The 22,692-nt window shown below is 31.3% G+C and overlaps 1 protein-coding gene across 1 annotated transcript; it reads left to right on the forward strand.

Annotated features, from left to right (window-relative positions):
• Nucleotides 1-9,576: 9,576 nt before the first annotated feature.
• Nucleotides 9,577-19,276, forward strand: LOC129216750 (uncharacterized). The gene is made up of 2 exons (XM_054850967.1): nucleotides 9,577-9,645; nucleotides 18,012-19,276. The coding sequence occupies exons 1-2, from the start codon at nucleotides 9,577-9,579 to the stop codon at nucleotides 18,741-18,743; spliced, it is 801 nt and encodes a 266-aa protein (XP_054706942.1). The 3' UTR covers nucleotides 18,744-19,276.
• Nucleotides 19,277-22,692: the final 3,416 nt, after the last annotated feature.

A 22,692-nucleotide genomic window follows, 5' to 3' on the forward strand; every position in this document is an offset into this window, starting at 1 on the left:
TGCAGGGAAAAGCTGGATTGGCTGAACTTGTGACAAGGCTGGTCCGGTCACTTAACTGTTATACTGGTAAGACTCGTTTCAGGGGAATGAAGAAATGCTGGAGTTAAGGGGTTACACTACCTCAAAAATGATGAAACGATTTAAAAAAAAATATATTGCTTATTTCAAAACTAAAAACTATTCTGAACATGGGGAGAAAAAGTTTCATTGCTTTAGTTCAAATATTTAAAAAGTTATGAGTGGTTTTAGGTCATGCTCGCTATGGGTTCTTAGGCAAAAGAAAAACTTTAAACTGCTTTTTCTCGATGATGATATTTTTGTGTTTTCATGTCATTAGAATCCCTAAGGATTTTTTTCTATTAAAGATACAGCTTTAAAGTAATACTTTTTGCAATTGGGATAATATACTTTGACAAAAACTGTGCATTGGATAAGCATTTTATAAATTACTCAAATGTTTAGAGCATGTCAAACCTTTAAAAACCAATAAAAAAAAAAAAAAACTTTGATTTTTTACATAATTAATCACAAAAAATGTTCTAATAAACTCATAAGCAAATGAATGCACAGATTTTTAGCGATGGTTATAGTGATCGTTTAGCAAAAAAAAATGTAATTAGTGCAAAAATATAAAAGCATAGAAATTTCAAAAAAATGAATTTTTAAAAAAGTAGGCAATATTTTTAAATTTTGAAAATAAATTATTGATTAAGAAATAAGTACGCATGTTATAGTTTCAAAAAAATATAAAATTTACTTAAATTTAGAAATAATGTTTGAAAGGTACTGTAATTCCTTAAGGGCTCATCCACTGGAGTTAGGGTTAAACTTTCAACTATCAAAATACTACCATACAGGCAATTGCTTCTTTCAAATGTAGATAAAAAAAACTATAGAAAATCACCCGTCAAGATATGACGGGTATTTTCTGGTACATAAAAAAAAACTAAAATATACTTAATAATTCCAATGGGGAAAAACACCAACAAAAATTAACATAACTGTAAAATCAAACTCGCGATGAAGATTCAAGATTTGTAAATCTATAAGTATTTCTATACATTTAACCGTTGTTATTCTTTATTTTATTAATTCCTACACTTTCACTTTAAGTTTATTTCATTTCTTTTTTCAGTTCTGCAAAATCCCTTTTATGATTATAAAGAAAGGTGTAACACTAAACATTCAAAGCAGACGATTTATAAGAAATTTCCCAAATAACGAAAGCAAGAAATTTAATGGGCCTGGTAAGAACGCTCAATTTTCAATAAACATTTTTGAGTTATCATAATTTTACCATACATTTAAAAATACCCAAGAAATATCTTTCCAACCACTCCCATTACAGTTTTCACTATTATATTTTCCTACTTTAGAAAGAAAAAAAAAATCAATTTTTTCAGAATTATGAACCTGTCATTTCTGTGATAAACGAACGTGCCAGCAGTTACTTCTTCCGACATTCTTTCTTCATTTTTTCAGCTATCGGGAGGTTATGTTTTCCCCCACTTTACTGCACATATCCGTTTTTGTCAAGGAAAAAAAAACAGACTTTTTGAATTTAGGTGTTTTTCAATATTTCGCAATGGAGCATGGCTATTAACCAGGCTCATCCATCGAAATTCAATTATGAATTTGACTGCGTAAGACTGCTAGATAGTTTAACGAGAAAGTGCAGCTGCTGTCTTTCTCACTGTACACGATGAAATATCTCTAGACTAAATTTTTCTTCCGTTTACTAATAAAATATTTTAAGAGACTTATACAGACATTTTCTTACAACAGGGGTATATATATTTCGGAAGATAATGATACGATGCAATATCATATTATTAATATAAGAAATAAAATATATTTTTTTTTCAAACTTACCGTGAATTTTGAAGGTAACATAATGTTTTATAAGCCAAAAAAAAAAAAAAAACAATAAAGTCTGTTTAACAAACAAAATCATTTTTTTATAGCTATCAGTGAAAAAAAAATTGGGCTTCTCTTAAGTATAGCCGTCTCGGAAATTCATTTGTATGCATATCATAGGATTTAATTTATAAGGACAACATTTAAAATAATTCTTTATCTTGTTTTGCTGAAAAAAGTTTTGTCCCGGTTTTATGAAGAGTATACAATACATTTAAGATAAAAATATTTTTTCTCTCAAAATATGATACAATCAATAAGAATAAACAAACAAGTGGAGGCTACTTTCCTGTACAAAATGAATTACGTTCTAACATTAAATAAAATTTAATGTTAGATTTTAATGACTTATGATTAAAAAAAATAATTTTAAATATACCTTTTTATGTAGCAAAACTAATTTGGTTGAAGACTTTTTTTCCTAAGCGAGAAGAAAACTGCAAGTTAACCTAAAACCGATATTATTTCCATTTTATTTAACTGTTAGTGTTTGGTTATGGTATAAATTTTGAAGCTTTTCCTTATAGCAGAAACGTTTCATAGCAAAATTTTTATTTGACGATATTTAATAACTAATTTATTTTTAGTTATAAATAACTAGTTTATTTTTAGTTATTTATTTTCTTTTATTGATTTTTTAATTAATATTATTTTTATTCTGTGAATATGCAAGGGTAGAAAAGTAGGAGAAAAAAATATTTAAACTGATTTTAAAAAAAATATCCTTAGTGTAATATGTATAATCCGAATAGGCTAATAAACAACGAAATAAGGAAATAATCGGTTCACACGCATCTCTAAAATTCACCTATTTTTATTCAAACAGTAGGGGATGGTTGGGTTCTTTGTGAATCTTTTTATTTTTTTACCTTGTACGTGTATATTCACTGGCAATAAAATAATAAATCGATTTCCTCTTAATACTTTAACCTTTCATATACAAAACACCTAATTAATTCTGGAAATATTAATTGAAGTATTTCCGTTTATGAGTATCGAAAGTTGAAAAATGTAAAAAAGATCACAGTTTACCACTGGTGGTGTACCCAAGGAAACTACTTATAATTAGGTTTAAAAATCTTTATAAATGTTTATGTTGGATTTGTTACGTGATAGCTAAAGTCTGGGAAAATATCATCTTGATAAGTTTTATAGCTATAAGCTAAGCCAAATCAAAATATTTAGTAGAAGTGAAATAGTCAAGATAATTTGCTTTTCAAAATGAGAAAGTAGTAAGTAATTTAATTATTGAATAATATATTATAACTAAACAATAAATGTACCAGCAATACATTTAAAGGAAAAAAAACAAACTAGCCTGTCACTTTAGGATTAAATATAAGCAAACGTAAGACTTTAAATGTACGCAGCACTAATCCAGTCGCCAAATTAAATATGAACTAAACTACGTTTTATGTTAAAAGTAGTGTTTTTTTTTTTTTAAGTCATAAAAAAATATTTTTATTAAAAAAACATTTGCTGTAAAAAAAAAAGTTTTTTTTTTAATACTTGACTGAATTTGTTAAAATCAATCAGATCTTCTCACCAGAGAATATGAAAAAATGTTCAGCTTAAAAGGTTTGACGCGTAAATGGGACCTGCATCACAAGCAAAGCACACATACCATAAAATATTATATTTCATACCTATTTACATGCATTTCGGCCTTAATGACAAATGACCTCATGTGACAAAAATAAGTACAACAATCCATTAACTTTCATCATTTTCTTGAGCAACGAAAAAACAAAAGTCAATTTTCAGAATAATGAACATGTCAATGCAGTTGATAAACGAATCTGACTAAAGGCTGAAAGTTGCTTTCCATCAAACTGTCTCTTTCATTTTTTCCTTCCATAATAACAAATCCTTCATTTATTTATTTATTTTTTTACTTCAGAGTGGGCTGAGCAATGTTAATATTTTTTAAAGGAAACATGTTAGTTTATTTTACAGTCAAACTACTTTATAATGTAAGACGCTAACTAACTGAGACTAACTGAAATATTACGATTGCTGCTCCCGCTGCTGCAGAAAGGTAAACTCGAGTTAGATGACACCAGTACAGATGTTATGTTTCCCATGGTTTTCTGAGTTGCAAAATGGATCACGTTTCTAAGGTTTTGATTTTTTTTTTTTTTGATAAAAATATAATTTACAATTTCAATGAATGCAATTATGTATTATTTATTTTGATCATTTTCCATTATTTTGTCTCTGTCAATTATTAATGTTACGTTTTGTTTTACGAGCTAAAATATTTTTGATTTATGAAAAGTACTTTAAAAAATTATATAACTATTAAACATATTATTAGTTATTTTAGATATGTGAGAATGATATTTTTTCCTGTTTGGCGGTCATTTTTCTGCATGTGGATTGCACTAGTGTGTGCTCTTGTTTTACAAAATAAAAAAAAAGAAAAATAATAATGAAATTAATAACTAACGCTACATTTCAAAAAACTAAGGTGTTGGTTGATTTAATCTGCGTAGCCCGCCTGAAAGAGGCGCCCCCTCCCCTCTCTTTATTTTCAACATTATTGTCGTTACGGTTGAATGTTTGTTACACACAGTTACCCTGAAGTCTTTAGAGTCATAAGGAACGGCAAGACACTACCCATGTCGAAACACAGCTAAATACGGCGAAATGTTTTGCAGCAAAGCATCTCTTTATGCTCAAATTTCCGTAAAATATCTGCGAGATCATGGTGCAGAGTTCAGCAGCGTTGAGACATGGAGGATAATCCGCAGTTGTTTATAACTCTTACTTCAAGGTAACAGTATTTCTGGACCTTAAGATTTCTATATGACTTTTCAAAACAAATGACTTTGAGGCATCATTTTGCAAAAACCTCCTGCCTACGAGCACAATATGCCATTAAATAGCTAACTTGAACATTAGCTGAAAACGGTACCTCCTAGCCAACTCCTGCATTTTCGTCGAAATAAGGAGACATTAATGTTATTTCTTTTTAAATATTATCTCAAAGGATGCCGTAGTCATCTCCTGAATTTTCTTCCAAATGCAGAGATACACTCAGGAACATTGAAAATAGCGCTCCAAGAAAAAATAAAGGTACAATCGCGAAATTTTGCGTAGAAGAAGAGTGACATCTGATATGCAAAGGATCTAAGTTCGGTGTCAATGTGCATGACCGTTTACCCTACAGTGCCGATGCAATCGGGAAAAAGGTGCTACATAAACCAGTGCATAAGTAATTAGGAATTTAAAAATGTTACGATTACGTCCCGATTGTTGGAGAGCCTTAATGAGTGAGGATACCAGGTCGATTAGTTAGAAAGCGTTTGTTGCAGTTAAGCGAGTTTGAGAGAGGTTTGATCATAGGCATGAAAACTGCAGGCTGGTCGACGAGCCGTGTTACTGCCTAGGTGAAACGTTCAGAGTGTTCCGTTAGAAACTGCTGAAAACAGTAGACACGAGATGGTACCCACGTGCGAAAAACCGGTTCTGGAGCGACCGGGAAGACCACGCGGAGAGAGGATGGAAGGATCGTCCGGCAAGCGCTCGTGGATCCCATAGTGACTCGTTTCACTATACCAGTAGACGTAGCGGTAGCAGTTGTTCCCCCAAGCATTTCTAAACGTCTTGCAGAAGTAAAATTGCCGTCAAGCACCCTTTTAGAGTACTCCCTTTAACACCCAAACATGGTAACTCTGTCTGCAATGGTGCGAAGCCAGAGGGAAGTGGGATGTTACTGATTGGCAAAAGCTGGTGCTCAGTGATGAATTCCGATTCGTTTTGGGGTTAGAGAGTATCCGCGCACGGATGTGGAGGCACCCTGGAGAGAGCTACCACTCCAGCAATTCTATCGCACGACACAGTGCCAGCACAGCAGGCATAGTGTTCTGGGAGGGTAAAGCCTATGACAACCGGTCCACTTTAGTTGTGGTACGTGGAACCATAACGGGCCAGTGTTATGTTAATGACATTCTACAACCACATCTAAGACCGTTCCTAAATGGCCTCCCATGAGCAATTTTTCAACAGGATAATGCTCGCCCGCATACAGCTAGAGTTGCTCAAGACTTCTTATGTCCTTTTGAGACTTCCATGCCAGCTCGCTCCCCTAAATTTTCACCAAAAGAGCATGTATGGGATCAGCTGAAACGCCAGATGTATCCGTGCTACTCTGTGAAAGATTTAGAAGTGACTGTACTAAAGTTCGGGGTCCATATGCTTCAAGACAACATCAGAAGTTTAATTAGTTCAATGTCAGACCGTACTGCTACATATATTGCAGCGAAAAATGGTCCAACGCGCTTTTGAAAGAGCACTGTATTTATCTCATTTCTTAGCCTGTATTTGTTTAATTGTCTAGATTTTGGGATCAAGTGTACCTCTCATCTGTATTACTCTGTGCATTAAATTTCACTTCAATCCAATGCTTCCTTCTCGGGGCACTATTTTCAATGTTCCTGAGCGTATTACCATTACTCTTTATGCAATCCTCGTAAAAATTAGTGGCACAAGACATGTTTAGAAAACCTAAATTCTACCTCAATGTAAAACTTTTTCCGTCCGTTTATTGGTAATGTTATATTTAATTTAAAGGCTGATATAGAACAGACAGTTAGTCAGAAATTTAGATTTTTTTTTTCCAAATGGAAAAAGAACAGTAAACGCCCAAGCCAAGGGCATGGTTTAAACGTTAAGCAAATTGATAAAATGTTTTGTATCTACGTACAACGGCAGATGATTTCTTTTCCTAAAATTTTGTTGTAAAAACCAAGAATTTAACAAACAATATGAGGCACGACGTCATTGATGGATTTTTATCTAATTCGAAAAATGCATGCGCGAAGGGATGAAATGGCGTAAAGAATGGGTTGACTGCATTTGTATCCAAATAAAATGTAAAAAAAATATATTTTTAGTTAATGCCGACTCATGGAGCATCTTTAGACCCAAACTTGGTTCTGCTACATCTATTGGAAAAGCAAAAAATAATAATTTTCACAATTTATTTCGGCAAAAATGCAGCTGTCTCATTCCTCGGTCATCCCATTCCTTACAACTATCTCCTATTTCCAAAGAGTAGGAAAACATATGTTATCATTACATTATTGCCAATTTTAGCATTATGGTACTCGTTACAATCATGTTTCATCTTTAAGTTGTAAAAATTAATTTGATAGTTAAAAAAAAATATTCTTTACTAATACTAAAACTGAAAGTCTGGATATCTGGCCGTTCGACCGATTTTCCTGAAATTTGGCAAAAATAAGTTTTTAGCATAGAGGGGAGCAACTTGAAGCTATTTTTCGAAAATTATATTTTGTTCATTTTCTATTAAAATTTTAAGAACATTTTACCGAGCAAATTATCATAACGTGGGCGAGTAAATTACCAAATTATCATAATGTGGAATCGTAATATGGGCGAACAAATGAAGATAGCAAAGTGGCGAGAAATTCATCATCCATTATTGGTTAATATAAAGGCTAACAAATAACCTTTCAATTTTCGACTACGGGCAAAGCCGTGCGGGTACCGCTAGTACTTAATACAAGCCATCTTGGGAAAATAGTTACAGAATTTCTATTAAATATAAAAATGGTTTATTGTGATTGGATCCTAAATAATGAAGCTTTACATTTTAAACATGAAACGATTGCTCAGATTATTTTAACCGAAAATATTTCATAACTCTCATGCGTGGAGATGATATGATATGCGTTACATTTTACCGATATACTTCAGCAAACAACGGGTATGATCCCTGCTTCTAAAGGTAGCGCTCTGAACAATTAGTGTCAGGTTAGTGGTGAGATAAATAGCTTTATCCGAAATGCTTCAGCAAACCATAATTAATCCAAACCCTCTATTAAATTCTAACACACCCCTTCCACAGTTTCTCAGCAATCACAACTTTGCGTAGGATGACCTTTCAGTTTGATACAAGGCTAAAATAGGTAAAAGTTGAATATGATTCTTGATATAACTAAAATTAAAAATGTATCTAAGTTTGTTTTTATAATTATGTGAGCTGTTTCATTTGAAAAAAAAAGGAAGTAACACTCAAATAATTAGGATTAAAATAGAATAAAACTACATATACTTTTTGCAACACAGCCAGTTAATGAAAAATTGAAAATAGAATTCGTATTGTAAAGGCTTTTGTATTTTCTTGAACAGTACGCTCTTCAAACTAAAGATAGTAACCGAAAACATATGTTCAAGTACACCTGTTGTCTATTACAACTTTATAAATACCAACTGTTTTGAATAAGAGTACTAATTACTGTACCAAACGTATAAAGTTTGTAATCATATTTTGACCATAAAGTATGTTAATAACCCAAAAACCATACCTTAAATTTATATTAACTGTTCTTGAAAATAATGAAATATTTCCGAATTAAAATACAGCCATGTTCTTTAAAGAGTTGGAGCAGCAGTCAACTAGATGCAGGAAGACTGGATCTTTTCTATTGCAATCTATTTCCCACGCAAAAGATACTTAAAGGATCAGCTGAAAAATAATGTAAATCAGAAAAAGCTAGAAGTTCGTAACAACAAAAGAAACTGAGCACTGGAAGATTTTCAATGATAATCAACCACCCCATTCCATGTTACTGGACTATTCCGTATTACCATTCCCTTTTTAGCAAGTAACACTGCATTGCAACCAGTTATAGAATAGGTTCATGGTGATTAGAGGATTTTTATCCAAAAACCAGTTTAAAAGAAATTAAAATGGTACTACACGTTTCCCTCTTCTAATATATTTATATGCATATATACACTACCTGGCCATTCGTCAACGGACACCCCTCGAAAAGGATAATGGTGTGGTCGTGTTTTTCGTGGTATGGGCTTGGCTCACTTGTTGCAGTAGATGGAATCATGAATGCCGAGCGGTACCAAGCAGTTCTGGGCACCCGCACGTTACCTACCTTGTGGCAATATTTTGGAAATGGCAGTTTTCTCTTTCAACAGGACAATGCACCATGCCATACCGCACGTGTTATTACTACCAGGTGTGAAGACATGGATATGGGAAATTTTGGTTGGCCCGCCCTGAGTCCAGTCCTTAACTCCAGCGAGCATCTTTAGGATGTGTTGGAGCGGCAGCTGAAAGCCAGGCCAACCCGTCCCCGAAACAAGACTGAGCTCTACGCCATGTTGAAGGAGGAATGGAGCCTTATTCATGTTGCAACATATCGTCACTTGGTGGAAAGTCTTCCTCAAAGCGTTGCAGCTGTCATTGCAGCAAATAGTGGCCCTACACACTGTTAAAAAAATGTATTCAAAAATGAAACTCTGAATGTATTCATTTTTTTTGAATAAAATTGATTTAAAAATGAGTAAATGTGGCATCAAATACAAACATACGAGAAATACGAGTCATCATATACGAACATACCCAAGTCATCATATAAGAATACAACACATTATCAAACACTAATTCATGAATAAAGATGCATACAATCATTTAATACTGCAGCTAACGTTTCAAGAACATAGTTTAATAAATATTCATGTATAAATAGGAAATATAATAAGCGTGACTTCCAAGAATAAAACTCGCGAGCTTCGAACTCTTTTCTTATTGCGCATGCTACGCGTCGCTCAAGAGCGTGAACAAGTGTCGACAATGTTCATACGCTTTCGGCTCATATCGGAGCGATCGAAATGGCTGATCTCTGTTCGTCAAGAAAAAACAAGATTGGAAATTGGAAGAGTTTTCATCGAACTTTGAAAGTAAGTTTTACTTTTATTATCATAGTAAGGATAATAAATGAAGGGTTGTATCTAAATTACCCAAAAATTACTTGCCCAAATTGCTCGATAGCACATTCAACATCCGACTGTGCTCGGAACATATTTTTAAACATTATATTTTATGTGGATATATATGTTTTCAAACTGTGAAAGAAAGTTCATAACGAGCTTCGTAACCTTTATTATCGTAGTAAGGATAATAATTGAAGGGTTGTATCTAAATTACCCAAAAATTACTTGCCGAAATTGCTCGATAGAACATTCAACATCCGACTGTTCTCGGAACATTTTTTAAACGTTATATTTTATGTGGATATGTTTTCAAACTGTGAAAGGAAAGTTCATAACGAGTTTCGTAAATTTTATTATTTATATTTTACTCTTCAAATTTGAAAAAAAAAAAAAAAGCGAAAGCAACATCTTGCACAAACAGCTATGGAAGAAATTAGGTTCTCATCAAGCATAAATCGTTGCATGAATACATTTTTGGAACACTTGTGTGTTTCACTGCAAAAATATTTTTTCTTTCGAAATACCACTAATATAAAAACCTTTTTGCCGAAAAGTAACAAGAAATACAGATTTGAATTCAACATATTTCAGTGAACATATTAATCATTTATCGTTACATAACTATTGATAAGATTTCCAAATCTTTAGTATGATTCACTCGGCCATGCACAGGCTTGCTAGATTTTAGTAATGTTATCGGGTCGAGGGAATGCCCCCCCCCCCCGCAATCCTAAGCTTTGCTCCCTCGCGTAAATAAATAAAACGCGTATCTGCTTGTCAAATTTTGCTGAAGTGGTGATGAAATTTAAAATTTAATTCTTAATTTTTATTCAAAACATTCTGTGTAACAAGAATACAAAATGTATCAAAATGGAAAACAAACTCTAAAAAAATATTAAACTAAACAATTTAAATATCAAATAACCCTCTTGAAAAATGTTTAAAAGTTCAGTTTAAATACAAAACGAAGGAATTAGGGGCAAAAATAACTACAACTATAACAGCAGTAGGATATTTATTCATTCCACTTGATAATAAGTTCTCCATAACGAGACTATATTTGCTTACAATATGAAAAATTAATACCGTAATGTTAAATTGACAAGCAAACTATTAAGTTACTCCTATAAATTAATACATAGTTAACAATTAAAAACATTATATACTCAATTATTATGGATAGGAATTGCATTTACATGTAAGAGCTGAGAGAGAGAGAGAGAAATGCTTTTCTCTAACAGTTTTAAAGTAAACTTCACATTTTTACAATAATTTTTGATTATTAATCATGCATTGTATCATTAACAAATACATCATGAGTTACTTGTATAAATTATGAAATGCATGGTGAACAATAATAAACAATATAGAAGGATTACTTAGGGATAATGTTAGTATTTACATGTAAGACCATGGTGCTTCCCGCCATTGAGAAAGCTTCATACTCTTTGTGAAAATAGAACTTCGTTTTTAAAGAAAATTTTACATTTTTACAGAAACTTGAGAGACATCAATGCTGCATTGTGCAATTTACAAATAAACTGTTAAATACTTCTAAAAAATTGATAAATGCATGGTGAGATATAAAAAACGTCATACATACATTGGTTTTGGATAGAAGTTGCATTTACATAAAAGAGGCGAGATGTTTTTCACCTCCTATGAAAAAGATCTTCATTTTTTGAATGATGCATTATGTAATTTACAAAAAAACCTTTCACTGCGTCTATAAGTTATGAAATGCACAGTAAGCAATAATTTATAAATAGTACTGCATCACATACGGTGAGCCATAACAGTCATTCTACGGTGAGCAATAACTATTTTACAATCACATATTTATATTATCTTTGTGTTTCATAATTTTGAAGTGCATAGTGAGCAAAAACTTTTTTACAACAGAATATTACAACTCTAATTACAAAATGTACGGGGAAAAACATTTTTTCAATTCTATATTACATACGGTGAGCAATAACTACAGTCGGACCTCCATATATCGAACTTCCACATATCGAAATTTTCTATGTATCGAAATCCCAGCAAATTTCTATGTTCATTACATAGAAAAGTTGTTTCTATATATCGAAAAAATCTCTATATATTAGAGATGTACCGAGTAGCACTTTGGCCGAGTACCGAGTACTCGGCTTTTTATTACTCGGCCGAGTACCGAGTACTTGGCCTTTCACTACTCGGCCGAGTTCCAAGTACCAATTATGTTTTAAGAAGAACCACCGACACACATGTGATGAATTTTGAACTTATTGAAATAGTAGTATAAACCTCCTTGTCCATATAATAGTTTTTAAAACTAAATTCCCGCTGAAATTTAATTACGCATTATATATATACAATTTTGTTTGTGTCAAAAATTTTACAAAAAAATAATTTTTTAAATTAAAAATAAATAAATAAAAGGTATGATTAATCAAGTTGGAATTAAAACAAAGTACAGTAAAATCCCTCTAATGCGGACACTAACAGGACAAATTTTTTGTCCGCAATAGAGAGGTGTCAGCAGGACAGGGGTTAAATAATGTTATTTGCATTGGAACTGGGGAATTAAAAATTGTCTGCATAAGAGGGGTGTCCGCCTTTGAGGGGTGTCCGTTAGGAGGGGTTTCACTGTATACCAATCAATTATAGTTCTAATCTGCCAAACATAAATAATTTTTAAAAGCAGATAAAACAAATGTGCAGGAACACTCCAGACACATGTTTCTGCCCCCCCCCCCCCCCGTTACAAGGAACGTCTTTTTCAGTGCATAACATGTGAGCTAAAGAATGTAAAGACATTCAACAAAAAAAAAAATAAGACTTTTGTCGGATGCCTTTAAATCTACGAGCCCCCATTTTGTGCATTGAAAAAGGAATTCCTTGTAATGCCAAAACACGTGTCTGCAGAGTTCCTGCACTGTACTTTTAAGGTTGTTTTATTTTTTAAGCAAAGGTATTTTCACATTTTTTATAACTAATTTTTGTTTGCAGCAAAAATCCATTTTTAATATAAAAATTCCATATTTTCTATACTTACATTTTTTGCGTAATTTTTAATAAATAAGTTTTATTAACTTTGCCGACATTAAAATAAAGATTTATTCCATTGAAGCATTACAAACTTTATTATTCTCAAAATTTAAATTTGACTTATAAATTTTAATTGTAAATGATTGCAGAATATAATGCTTGCTCTTTTTTTATAAATTTTAGTATGTCTTGGACAATATTCAATTTTTTGCAACTACTTGGTATTGGCCGAGTATCTGATCAGAATTTGGCCGAGTACCGAGTACTCGGCAAATTGGCCGAGTAGGCCGAGTATCGAGTAGTTACCGAGTACTCGGTACGTCTCTAAACCAAAGCTTATGAAGTCATGTAATTTCAGCATTAATTATGAAATAAAAATGGATTTGTGCTGAAAAGTAGAAAACAAAATGCAGTGTTAAATTGCACAAATTTGCAAATTTTCATAAATTAGTTTATTGCAAATATGCATTTTAATGTTATCTTTTTTCTTTTGTTATAATCGTGTTTACCTTTTTAAGATTAATTTACAATATTTTTTCTATGAAGTTAGCATTGAGTAAGAACACTATAAAAAATTAACTCTTTCCAAACCAAAATATTATTTTAAAACATATAATAGAAATAAAACTATTACTATTTCGATTGTTAAGAATATTGGACCAACACATTTTTCATGATTTATCTAGTCCTCTTTTTTTTTTTAAAAAATCCCCGGAGAGAACGGATGTCATGCATCTCTCCTGGCAACTTTTGTACCTACTTTTCTTGCATATGTACTTCATTTTGCATTCAATTTTTTAATTTCTTAAATTTTCTTTTTTAGCGAACCTTTCGATGATATGGTATCTCCAACATTATCACATTGCTGAAGGTTGTAAAGGCCAAAAATGACAAAGATATTTATTTAATATTTGATTTTATGGGTAAATATAGGTTTTTATAAGTTGATTGTATCTCAAGATTCATGTTTAATCAGGGTTTGTTGATTTTAATCAGCTTGATTTAAATAGTGATTAAAAATCATGATCTAAATCAAGTGATTTTTTTTTAAATTGATTTAAATCAATTGATTTGTATTAAGTGATTTTTTTAACAAAATCAGTAATTAAAATCAGTTGATTTTACTTTTATAAATTAATTTTGCATTTTTAAAATGTATTGCTCTAAATTTAACTACACTGCATTATACTATCTTAACCTCAACAGGCAAAACTACATAGATCCCTCTTTCTGTGTGTGATGCAGATTTTCACTCTTGTAATATTGCTTTTACTCCAAAATTAGTTTAGAACAAAATAAAAATTTTGAGTTTTTCTTACACGCCATGACTAATATAGTTCAGAAAAGTAGTTGGTTAACATATTATTTTAGACTAAAAACGTACATGATAATGGAAACCTTATCTTTAAGCAAAGCATTAAACAAAATCACATCTTATCTAAGCATTATAACATATTTTTGAATCTTAAAATTAGAGACGTACCAAGTAGCACTTGGGCCGAGTAGCCGAGTACCCGGCCTTTCACTACTCGGCCGAGTACTCGGCTTTTCACTACTCGGCCGAGTTACCAAGTACCAATTATGTTCTAAGAAGAACCATCTACACGCATGTGATGAATTTTGAACTTAATGGAATAGTAGTATAGACCTCCTTGTCCATATAATAGTTTTTAAAACTAAATTCCTGCTGAAATTTAATTACGCATTACATAAACAGTTTTGTTTGTCTAAAATTTTACAAAAAAATTATTTTTAAAATTAAAAATAAATAAAAGGTATGATTAATCAAGTTGGAATTAAGGCAAATTACAGTAAAATCCCTCTAATGTGGACACTAACTGGACAATTTTTTTTTGTTCGCAATAGAGCGATGACCGCAGGACAGGGGTTTAAGAATTTTATTTGCATTGGAACTGGGGAATTAAAAATTGTCCGCATAAGAGTGGTGTCTGCTTTGAGGGGTGTACGTTACAGGGTTCGTACGGGTCATGGAAATCCTGGAAAGTCATGGAAAAAAATTAACAGAACTTCAGACCTGGAAAAGTCATGGAAAATTGAAATTTTCATTGAAAGTCATGGAATTTTTTTTCAAGTCATGGAAAAATGTCCTGGACAAAGAGAAAGGAACAGTAGCTAAAGGAGCATTAGAAATCTTGAGTGATTTAACAGTATAGCACATAAAAGCTATTAAAAGTGGAAAACTGAACGTTAGAAAAATCAAATCTAAATTTCATATAGACATTTCATATAGGCATTCATATAGACATTTTGCTTATGCTCATTTCCAAATATTACCAAGTTTGAGATTAAATAGTGCTATTCTCTTCGTGTAATGAGGTCATGGAAATTTTCATTGAAGTCATGAAAAAGTCTTGGAAAAGTCATGGAATTTTTTCATCCAAATAGAGTATGAACCCTGACGTTAGGAGGGTTTTCACTGTATACGAATCAATTATAGTTCTAGTCTGCCAAATATAAATAATTTTTAAAAGCAGATAAAACAAATGTGCAGGAGCACTGCAGACCACGTGTTTCTGCCCCCCCCCCCATTGCAGGGAATGTCTTTTTCAGTGCATAACATGTGAGCTAAAGAATGTAAAGACATTCAACAAAAAAGTCCGAGTTTTGTCTTTAAATCCACGAGCTCCCATTTTGTGCATTGAAAAAAAGAATTCCTTGTAATGCCAAAACATGTGTCTGCAGTATTTCTGCACTGTACTTTCAACGTTGTTTCATTTCCTTTTATTTTTTAAGCAAAAATATTTTTATATTTCTTATAACTAATTTTTGGTTGAAGCAAAAATCCAATTTTAATATAAAAATTCCATATTTTCTATACCATTATATATTTCCATATTTTCTTTTTTGCATAATTTTTATTAAATAAGTTTTATTAACTTTGGAGACATTAAAATAAAGATTTATTCCATTGAAGCATTATAAACTTCATTATTCTCAAAATTTAAATTTGACTTATAAATTTTAATGGTAAATGATTGCAGAATATAATTCTTGCTCTTTTTTTATAAATTTTAGTATCTGTCTTGGACAATATTCAATTTTTTGCAACTACTCGGTATTGGCCGAGTATCTGATCAAAATTTGGCCGAGTACCGAGTACTCGGCAAATTGGCCGAGTAGGCCGAGTACCGAGTAGTTTCCGAGTACTCGGTACGTCTCTACTATATATCGAAATTTTTTGCGAGATACTCGTAGGTTTTTCTCTGCTTTAGACTGTTGGTATCATGAAAAATGAATCTTAGCGGAGAAAATTATGTTCACTAAAGGTTGCTACAAAACTTGAGGAATCTGGGGTTTAGGAGTGTGTAGTTCGGTCGTTGTTCCGTTCTGGAGTTCTTACATTCCCTCAAGTTTATTTCAAATCTTAGTTGTAACCAGTATCACTGTAAAATCAGTTTCAAGCTATCCCTTTTGTCTGTTGAGTATCATTCCTAGTCTTTTTAGCTTCAGTAAAAATCATTCAAGTTAAGTAGATTGATTTTTTACTTTTCACTCGATTCCATTGTCAAAACGAAAATCCCCTAATGTTACAGATCAAGTTGATTTGCCGAAGAATGAAGATGTATGAAGGCGCAAAAATGTAATTTCTGCAAAATTAATATTTTTATTGTTATCTTTCATTTAATGCCCGTTTAAATTATAAATTGGGTTTCATGCACGTTTTAATGATTTAGAAGTTTTTTATGTTAAAATAAGATCGTTTCTATATATCGAATTTTTTCCCGGCAATTTGCTACTTCGATATATGGAGGTCCGACTGTATATTACGATCGCGTATTTACAATAACTTTGTGCAACATAATTACGAATTGCATGGTGAACAAAACCTTTTTCCAACACTATGTTGCATACGGTGAGCAATACGTTACATATCACGGTGAGCAATATTTTGCATACTACGGTTAGCAATAACTTGAATTGCAACTATTGTCAGAATACGCAGATTCAGTGGCACAGAATCTCGTGTTACAATTTCACGTCCGGGAAAGTTTGAATTCTGGCCTTTAAAAAGCATGAAATAAAAATTTTAAAAATCGCCTACTGAAAAAAACTTTAAATGAAACTAAAATAAAAAATTTAAAAAAACCCCGACTAAAAAAAACCTTAAATAAAACTAAAATAAAGAACTAAAAATACCCGACTAAAAAATGTTTAAAATAAAATATTTATCGACTTTTGAGGTTTCTGATAAATTGCCTTATAAATAATAGAAGTAATATATCCAAGCGTCGTCGTGTCGGGGGACCAATATGAAAATAAAATATGAAAGAATGAAAAATAATAAAGTAATGAACAGAATGCAGCTAATAATGATAAAGTAGCTATGATATCTAAATACAAGAGTTTGCTCAGCGGTCTATATAACCTACATACCAATATGAAAATAAAATATGAAAGAATGAAAAGTAATAAAGTAAATAACAGAATGCAACTAATAATAATAAACATCAGTTTTTACTTGCAGACAAACATAAAGCAAATTACCCATTTACTATATTATTTTATTTATTTATTTTTTTGCTTTTTTTGAAATGGTTTATTTATTTTAAATTAAATTGATAATTATACTTAATATATAAATAAATTTACTATGTTAAATGGAAATGCATTTACACTTCATAAAATAGTTCAAAAATTTTCTATTTTAAACTTGATGCATCTTTAATCCAAATCGATGCTCTTCTTCGAAGACATTTGGCATTTTTTCATAGGAAAAGCACAACCCAATTACGTCTTCTTTTTTTTTTTTGTGAAACTTGCTTTTTATAACAAAATTTAAGAGTTGGGGGAATGTATGCGCTCAGATTTGATTTCCATATCTTATGCATGCGATAGGAAAATATTAAAAGAGTGGACACTTTTATTTTTGAATTTTCTTACTCATTTTAGGAGAAAGGTCTGGACCCCCGTGGCTATGTCACTGGTGTTCTAACAAATATAGTTGATCATATCAACAAAATATATTTGAAAGTGAAACATAATTATTTTTCGCTAAGTAATAATTTTGTTAAACAATGTTGCAATTTTAAAAATTATGCAACATTCGATATCAGGTAAACAATGCAATGCTGAGACGCCTGTCGCATATCTATAAGATGACAGATAATTATTATTGCAGAAAGATTTTTTAAAATCTTTTTCTGCACCTATCTGCCCGATTTTAAGTAGAAAAATACAGTTCAATATCGTTGAGTTTTATCATTTTCAGTTAAACGCTTTTCGTAATATTCAATATTTTTTTTTGCATATGTTTTTTTATTGATGAGTTTTCTATTCCTTAGGTATGTGAATTACATTTTCGCAAAGAAGACATTCTTCATGAAGCAGAATTCTTCGATGAAAAGTCGATGAGACTTCTAAAGAGTGAAATATTTGGTATGTCCCACAATGACTCAAATGCTGCATCCAGTGCTTTCACATTTATGATCCAAAGTTTATTGTCTCCGTACAAAGATGTGGCACATATTTTGCCAGTCCGTAGCATAGATGCTGACGATTTCCATTCATATATAAAAAAAATCTTGATTGGTTTAGCTGCCATAGGGTTTAATGTCATATCAGTAGCCACTGACAATAATGCTATTAATAAAAAGGCCGTTACTATGTTTGCCTCTCCCCTTGAGTCGCGGGTTAGGTATGATTATCCTGGAAGTCCAGGAAAATATTTCTATTTTTCTTTTGATTCCGTTCATATTTTTACAGACTACATTCAGATTCTTTGCAAGTGGTGGTCAATAATGAATGTGAAAACTTTGTATAAGGGTGAGCATAAAAGGGATGAGTTCCAAACGCCTCTCACACCAAATACTGACACAGCTCAGTATAAGTTCTTAACTAACTTTATTAATTGGTTAGACAAATGGGAGGAAATGAATTGTACAACTGGTGGATTAACAAAGCAAACCCATCTAGCCATAAGCCATACTACAAAAGCTATGCTTGCTCTTGCCGAGTACTGTTTTAAAACTTTAAATTTCGATTATTTTTTACCAGGGAAAATACAGACTCATTAGAAGACAGATTTGGGTCTTACCGTACATTGGCAGGGTCAAATTACAATGTCAGTATACGTCAAATTTATGACACTGAAACAAAATTGAGAATGCAAACAATTTTACCCCTTGTGTTAAAATTGAAAAGTTGTGGAGAATTGTTACTAAGTTTTTTTCAGGACAAACATTGGGATGAAGATGAAGATAGCTCAGATTCATATCCTTTTTTTAATGGTTTTCTAATCACTCCGGAAGAAATGGTAAGTACTCAATCGAGTTTGCCAATTTTAACATACATTAGTGGATATGCAGCTCATAAAGTTCTATTGAAACTAAAGTGTGAACAATGTCGATCAACTTTATGCATTGATAAGCCCCTTGACACAGATGTAAACAATGATTGGATATCAAAATTAGACAGAGGGGGGTTGAAATACCCACATCCCGAAGTTGTTTGTGTTTCTCAATTCACATATGCAGTTGTAAACAAATTGTTGTCAACACATTTTGAATCAAATTTTATCAGTTGTCAAAATCACAGAAAGGTTGTAAAATATTTAACTATTGATGTACTGGATGAAAATGATATTTCTCTAGGTATCGATGAATGTGAGAGTCATGATTCTCTGTTTCTTGTAAAACAAATTGTATGGGTTTTCATTAATATATTTTTGAACAACTTTTGCAAAAAACAAAATGATTCTCTTCAAAAAATGAAAAAAGATCAAAAAGAAAAAAATACACTGAAAAAATTTAAGAAAGATGCACGTAAATTGTCCACACTAAATAAATAAGCAATTTTATATTGTTTCTATGAGTTATCTTTTAAAATGTAAAAGTTTGACTGAATTATCCTAAACTATTTTTAAATTACAACCTAGGGAATAGGTGAAAACACTGTGATGTACCTTGCCGATTATTGTCAAGGTTGCCACGCCACAGGGAAACCTGAAGAAACAGGGAAAACATAGGGAATTCAAATATATGTATATATATATATATATATAAAGAACTGACCATCCAGCAAATTTCAAAAATTTCCTCAAAAACCTGGAAAATACAGGGAATTTTTTTCTTCTTAAATTGAAGTTGCGAAAATCAATTTCCTAATATATAAACCACCAAAAAACAAATAAATTACTAGTAATAATTATAATGATAATATTAATAAAGTAAAATAAAAAATGGCAATTTTGCTTAAGTTTTTATTTTCAAGTTAAATATTAAAATATTCATCATAAAAATAGGTTCTTGAATTTCATGATAATTTTGAGTGTATGAAATTAGTCGTCAATAATCTTTATTCTGGATCACTTACACACTTTTAGGTCCATGTAATGAATGGTCAAAAGAAGTTTTTTTTTTTTTTTTTTTGAGTAAAAAGTTGAATATATTCAATCACCATGCTATTATTTCAGTTATTATGAATTCTTATTTATTTTCCCTTACTTATTTAGATTTTTTTTTAAAAACCTGTGGTGAAATTATCAAGATATTTATGTTCTTTTTCAAATATCAGTGTCCGCTTGTTTATAATGTTTCATTTTCATGCAGGGAAATCATAGGGAATTTTTCTTGCAAAATTGATTAGCAACCCTGATTGTGAAAGTGTGCAGAATTTTAATTTATAATTAGTTATGGACAATGAAGTTTCTTAATGTATTGTACAAAGAGAAATGAACATCTTCTTAAACCCTTAAAAAAAAAAAACTGATTTTTTCTATTTTATTTAATAATTTTAAGTTTTATCAATTAAAATTTAATTATTATTAATCATTATTGATGCTGTATATAAAAAAGAAAAGAGTCAATTAAATTAAACCGTGCTTTATGAGTGTAAAATAGTAGACCACCACCTCTGCATATGTAGTGTGAACTGTTAGTACTTGATTCTTAATTTTTCATGTTTTTGATTGTGAGTTCCTAATAGCTAAATAATTTGAGTGTTAGCTCTTGTTTGACCTCATGTGTAACATAAATGGTAATAGGTGTTTTTTATGTGATGTATGTGTTATCATGTGCAAATAAAAGTTACTGTGCTTAAAATATTGTCTTTATTTGAGTATCACATTCATAAGCTAGTTGAAAGCATAACATATGCTAAGCATTCCTTTTTTTTTTTTCAATTTTTTTCAGAACTTTTTCTACAAGAAAGGATTACTTGTGTGAAAGTACAAAATTACATCAATATGAACAAAAGCAAAATCTCTTTAAACAATTAAGTCATTTATTTGTTCACAGATATTTTGTTTAAAATATATTAGGAATATTTATTTACTTATGTGTAGACTCAACTTATTTATTTTCCTTTTGAAGAAGTTATACTAATTTGCCAAAGCTGTATAGTTCCACCCAAAAGTCTTCAACTAATTGCCTATTTTGATATTTATAGCAAAAAAACATTTTACCAAAGCAGATTAAGTTGAAAAATCAGAGATAATTATTTCTTCAAAAAAAAAGAAACTTGGAAACTTCAAATTAAACAAGACTCAATAAAATATTTCTCATTTATTAATAACCCTACATGAAAAAAATGTACGCTCTAAATAATTTTATAATTATTTACGGTACAAGTTTCCCCAACCCCCCGATGTCTATTTGAAATTTTGAAAACGTGTGAAAGTAAAATTTGAAGATTAATTTTCTGCCCTGGAAAACGCACAAGTTTCACTTATAAAATTAGCAAAATAAGTGATTTTGTGAGGTGAAGGAGAAATAAGCTGTCTATTCTATTAGATTGGTGATTTAATTGAAAAAGATATGCGTCACCTTTTTTTTTTATTTAATATTTAAATTCGTGTTACATTGTACGCACGGCGCTTTCCCGACCGATTTCCGTCAAGTCACGGCGCGAGAGAAACTGGCCTCATTTTGACCACGTGACTCGCCCGTGAGCAGGCCTTCCAGATATAGGGGGCGTTGTTCGAACCCGAGGCCCTCCGGCTCCGAATCCGACACTCTACCGATCGGGCTACCACGGCCCCTCTGTAAATTTTATGGGAAAAAATTTGGCCTTGTATAGTAAAACGCCATTCTATTGAGGGGTATTCTCCGCAAATTTTACAGTTTTGCACAACCAACCCAGCTGCCGGTAAAATACCGTAATTTTTACGGAATTTTTTTTACATTATGCATTTAAAAAAATGGAACACAAAATTCACTTATTTTCACACTACTTTACTCAAAAATTTTTATGGACTTTTAAATGACTGAAATGATAATTGCACTAAAGTGCATGGCAATACTTAGAATGTGAATTCAAGATGTTTTCAAAAGTGAGCTGACCCAATTCATATATTTGAAATAAGCCATTATACTTGATTTCTAAATGTACTCAAAAATGAGTACATATAACTGAGCTAAAAACTCATTATTAATTAATTAATGTATTTATATTTGATTTTAAAATGTACTCAAAAATGAATACATAGAACTGAGCTAAAAACTAATTATTAATTAATGAATGTGTTCATATTTGATTCAAAAATGTACTCAAAAATGAGTACATATAACTGAGCTAAAAACTCATTATTAATTAATGAATGTGTTTATAATTGAAACAAATGTGTACTCATATTTGATTACCAGAATGTACTCAAAAAAATGAGTACATGTGTTTCTCAAAATTGAACCTTATTGATTCGGAGCTATATTAAGTAATGAAAGTATTCAAAAATGAGTAAATTTTCATTATTTTTGAATACCCATTTTTAACAGTGCATGCTATTAACGTTGTGCTAGCCCGCCTTACGTGACTTGTATGAGGTGTCCGATGACGAATGCAAGGTAGTGTATGTTCCACTTTTGTTCCACTTTTGTCTAATTTCTCTACATTTTGTTTTCTCAAAAAAAGAGAAAAAATCCTGCACAGAAAAAACGAAACATTCCGTAAAAGCTAAAATTATAAAAATCGCTTTCCACTACTCTTTTCCAACCGGTATCGGAAAATCAAGCGTTTTTGTTTCCTCAC

This window comes from Uloborus diversus, chromosome 2 (genome assembly GCF_026930045.1).
Source record: "Uloborus diversus isolate 005 chromosome 2, Udiv.v.3.1, whole genome shotgun sequence".
Taxonomy (NCBI): Eukaryota; Metazoa; Arthropoda; class Arachnida; order Araneae; family Uloboridae; genus Uloborus; species Uloborus diversus.

Coding starts and splice junctions, on each gene's coding strand:
- LOC129216750 (XM_054850967.1), top strand. CDS start 9,577: ATGGCTGATCTCTGTTCGTCAAGAAAAAACAAGATTGGAAATTGGAAG. Junction 9,646..18,011: donor GTTTTCATCGAACTTTGAAA/GTAAGTTTTACT, acceptor TCTATTCCTTAG/GTATGTGAATTACATTTTCG.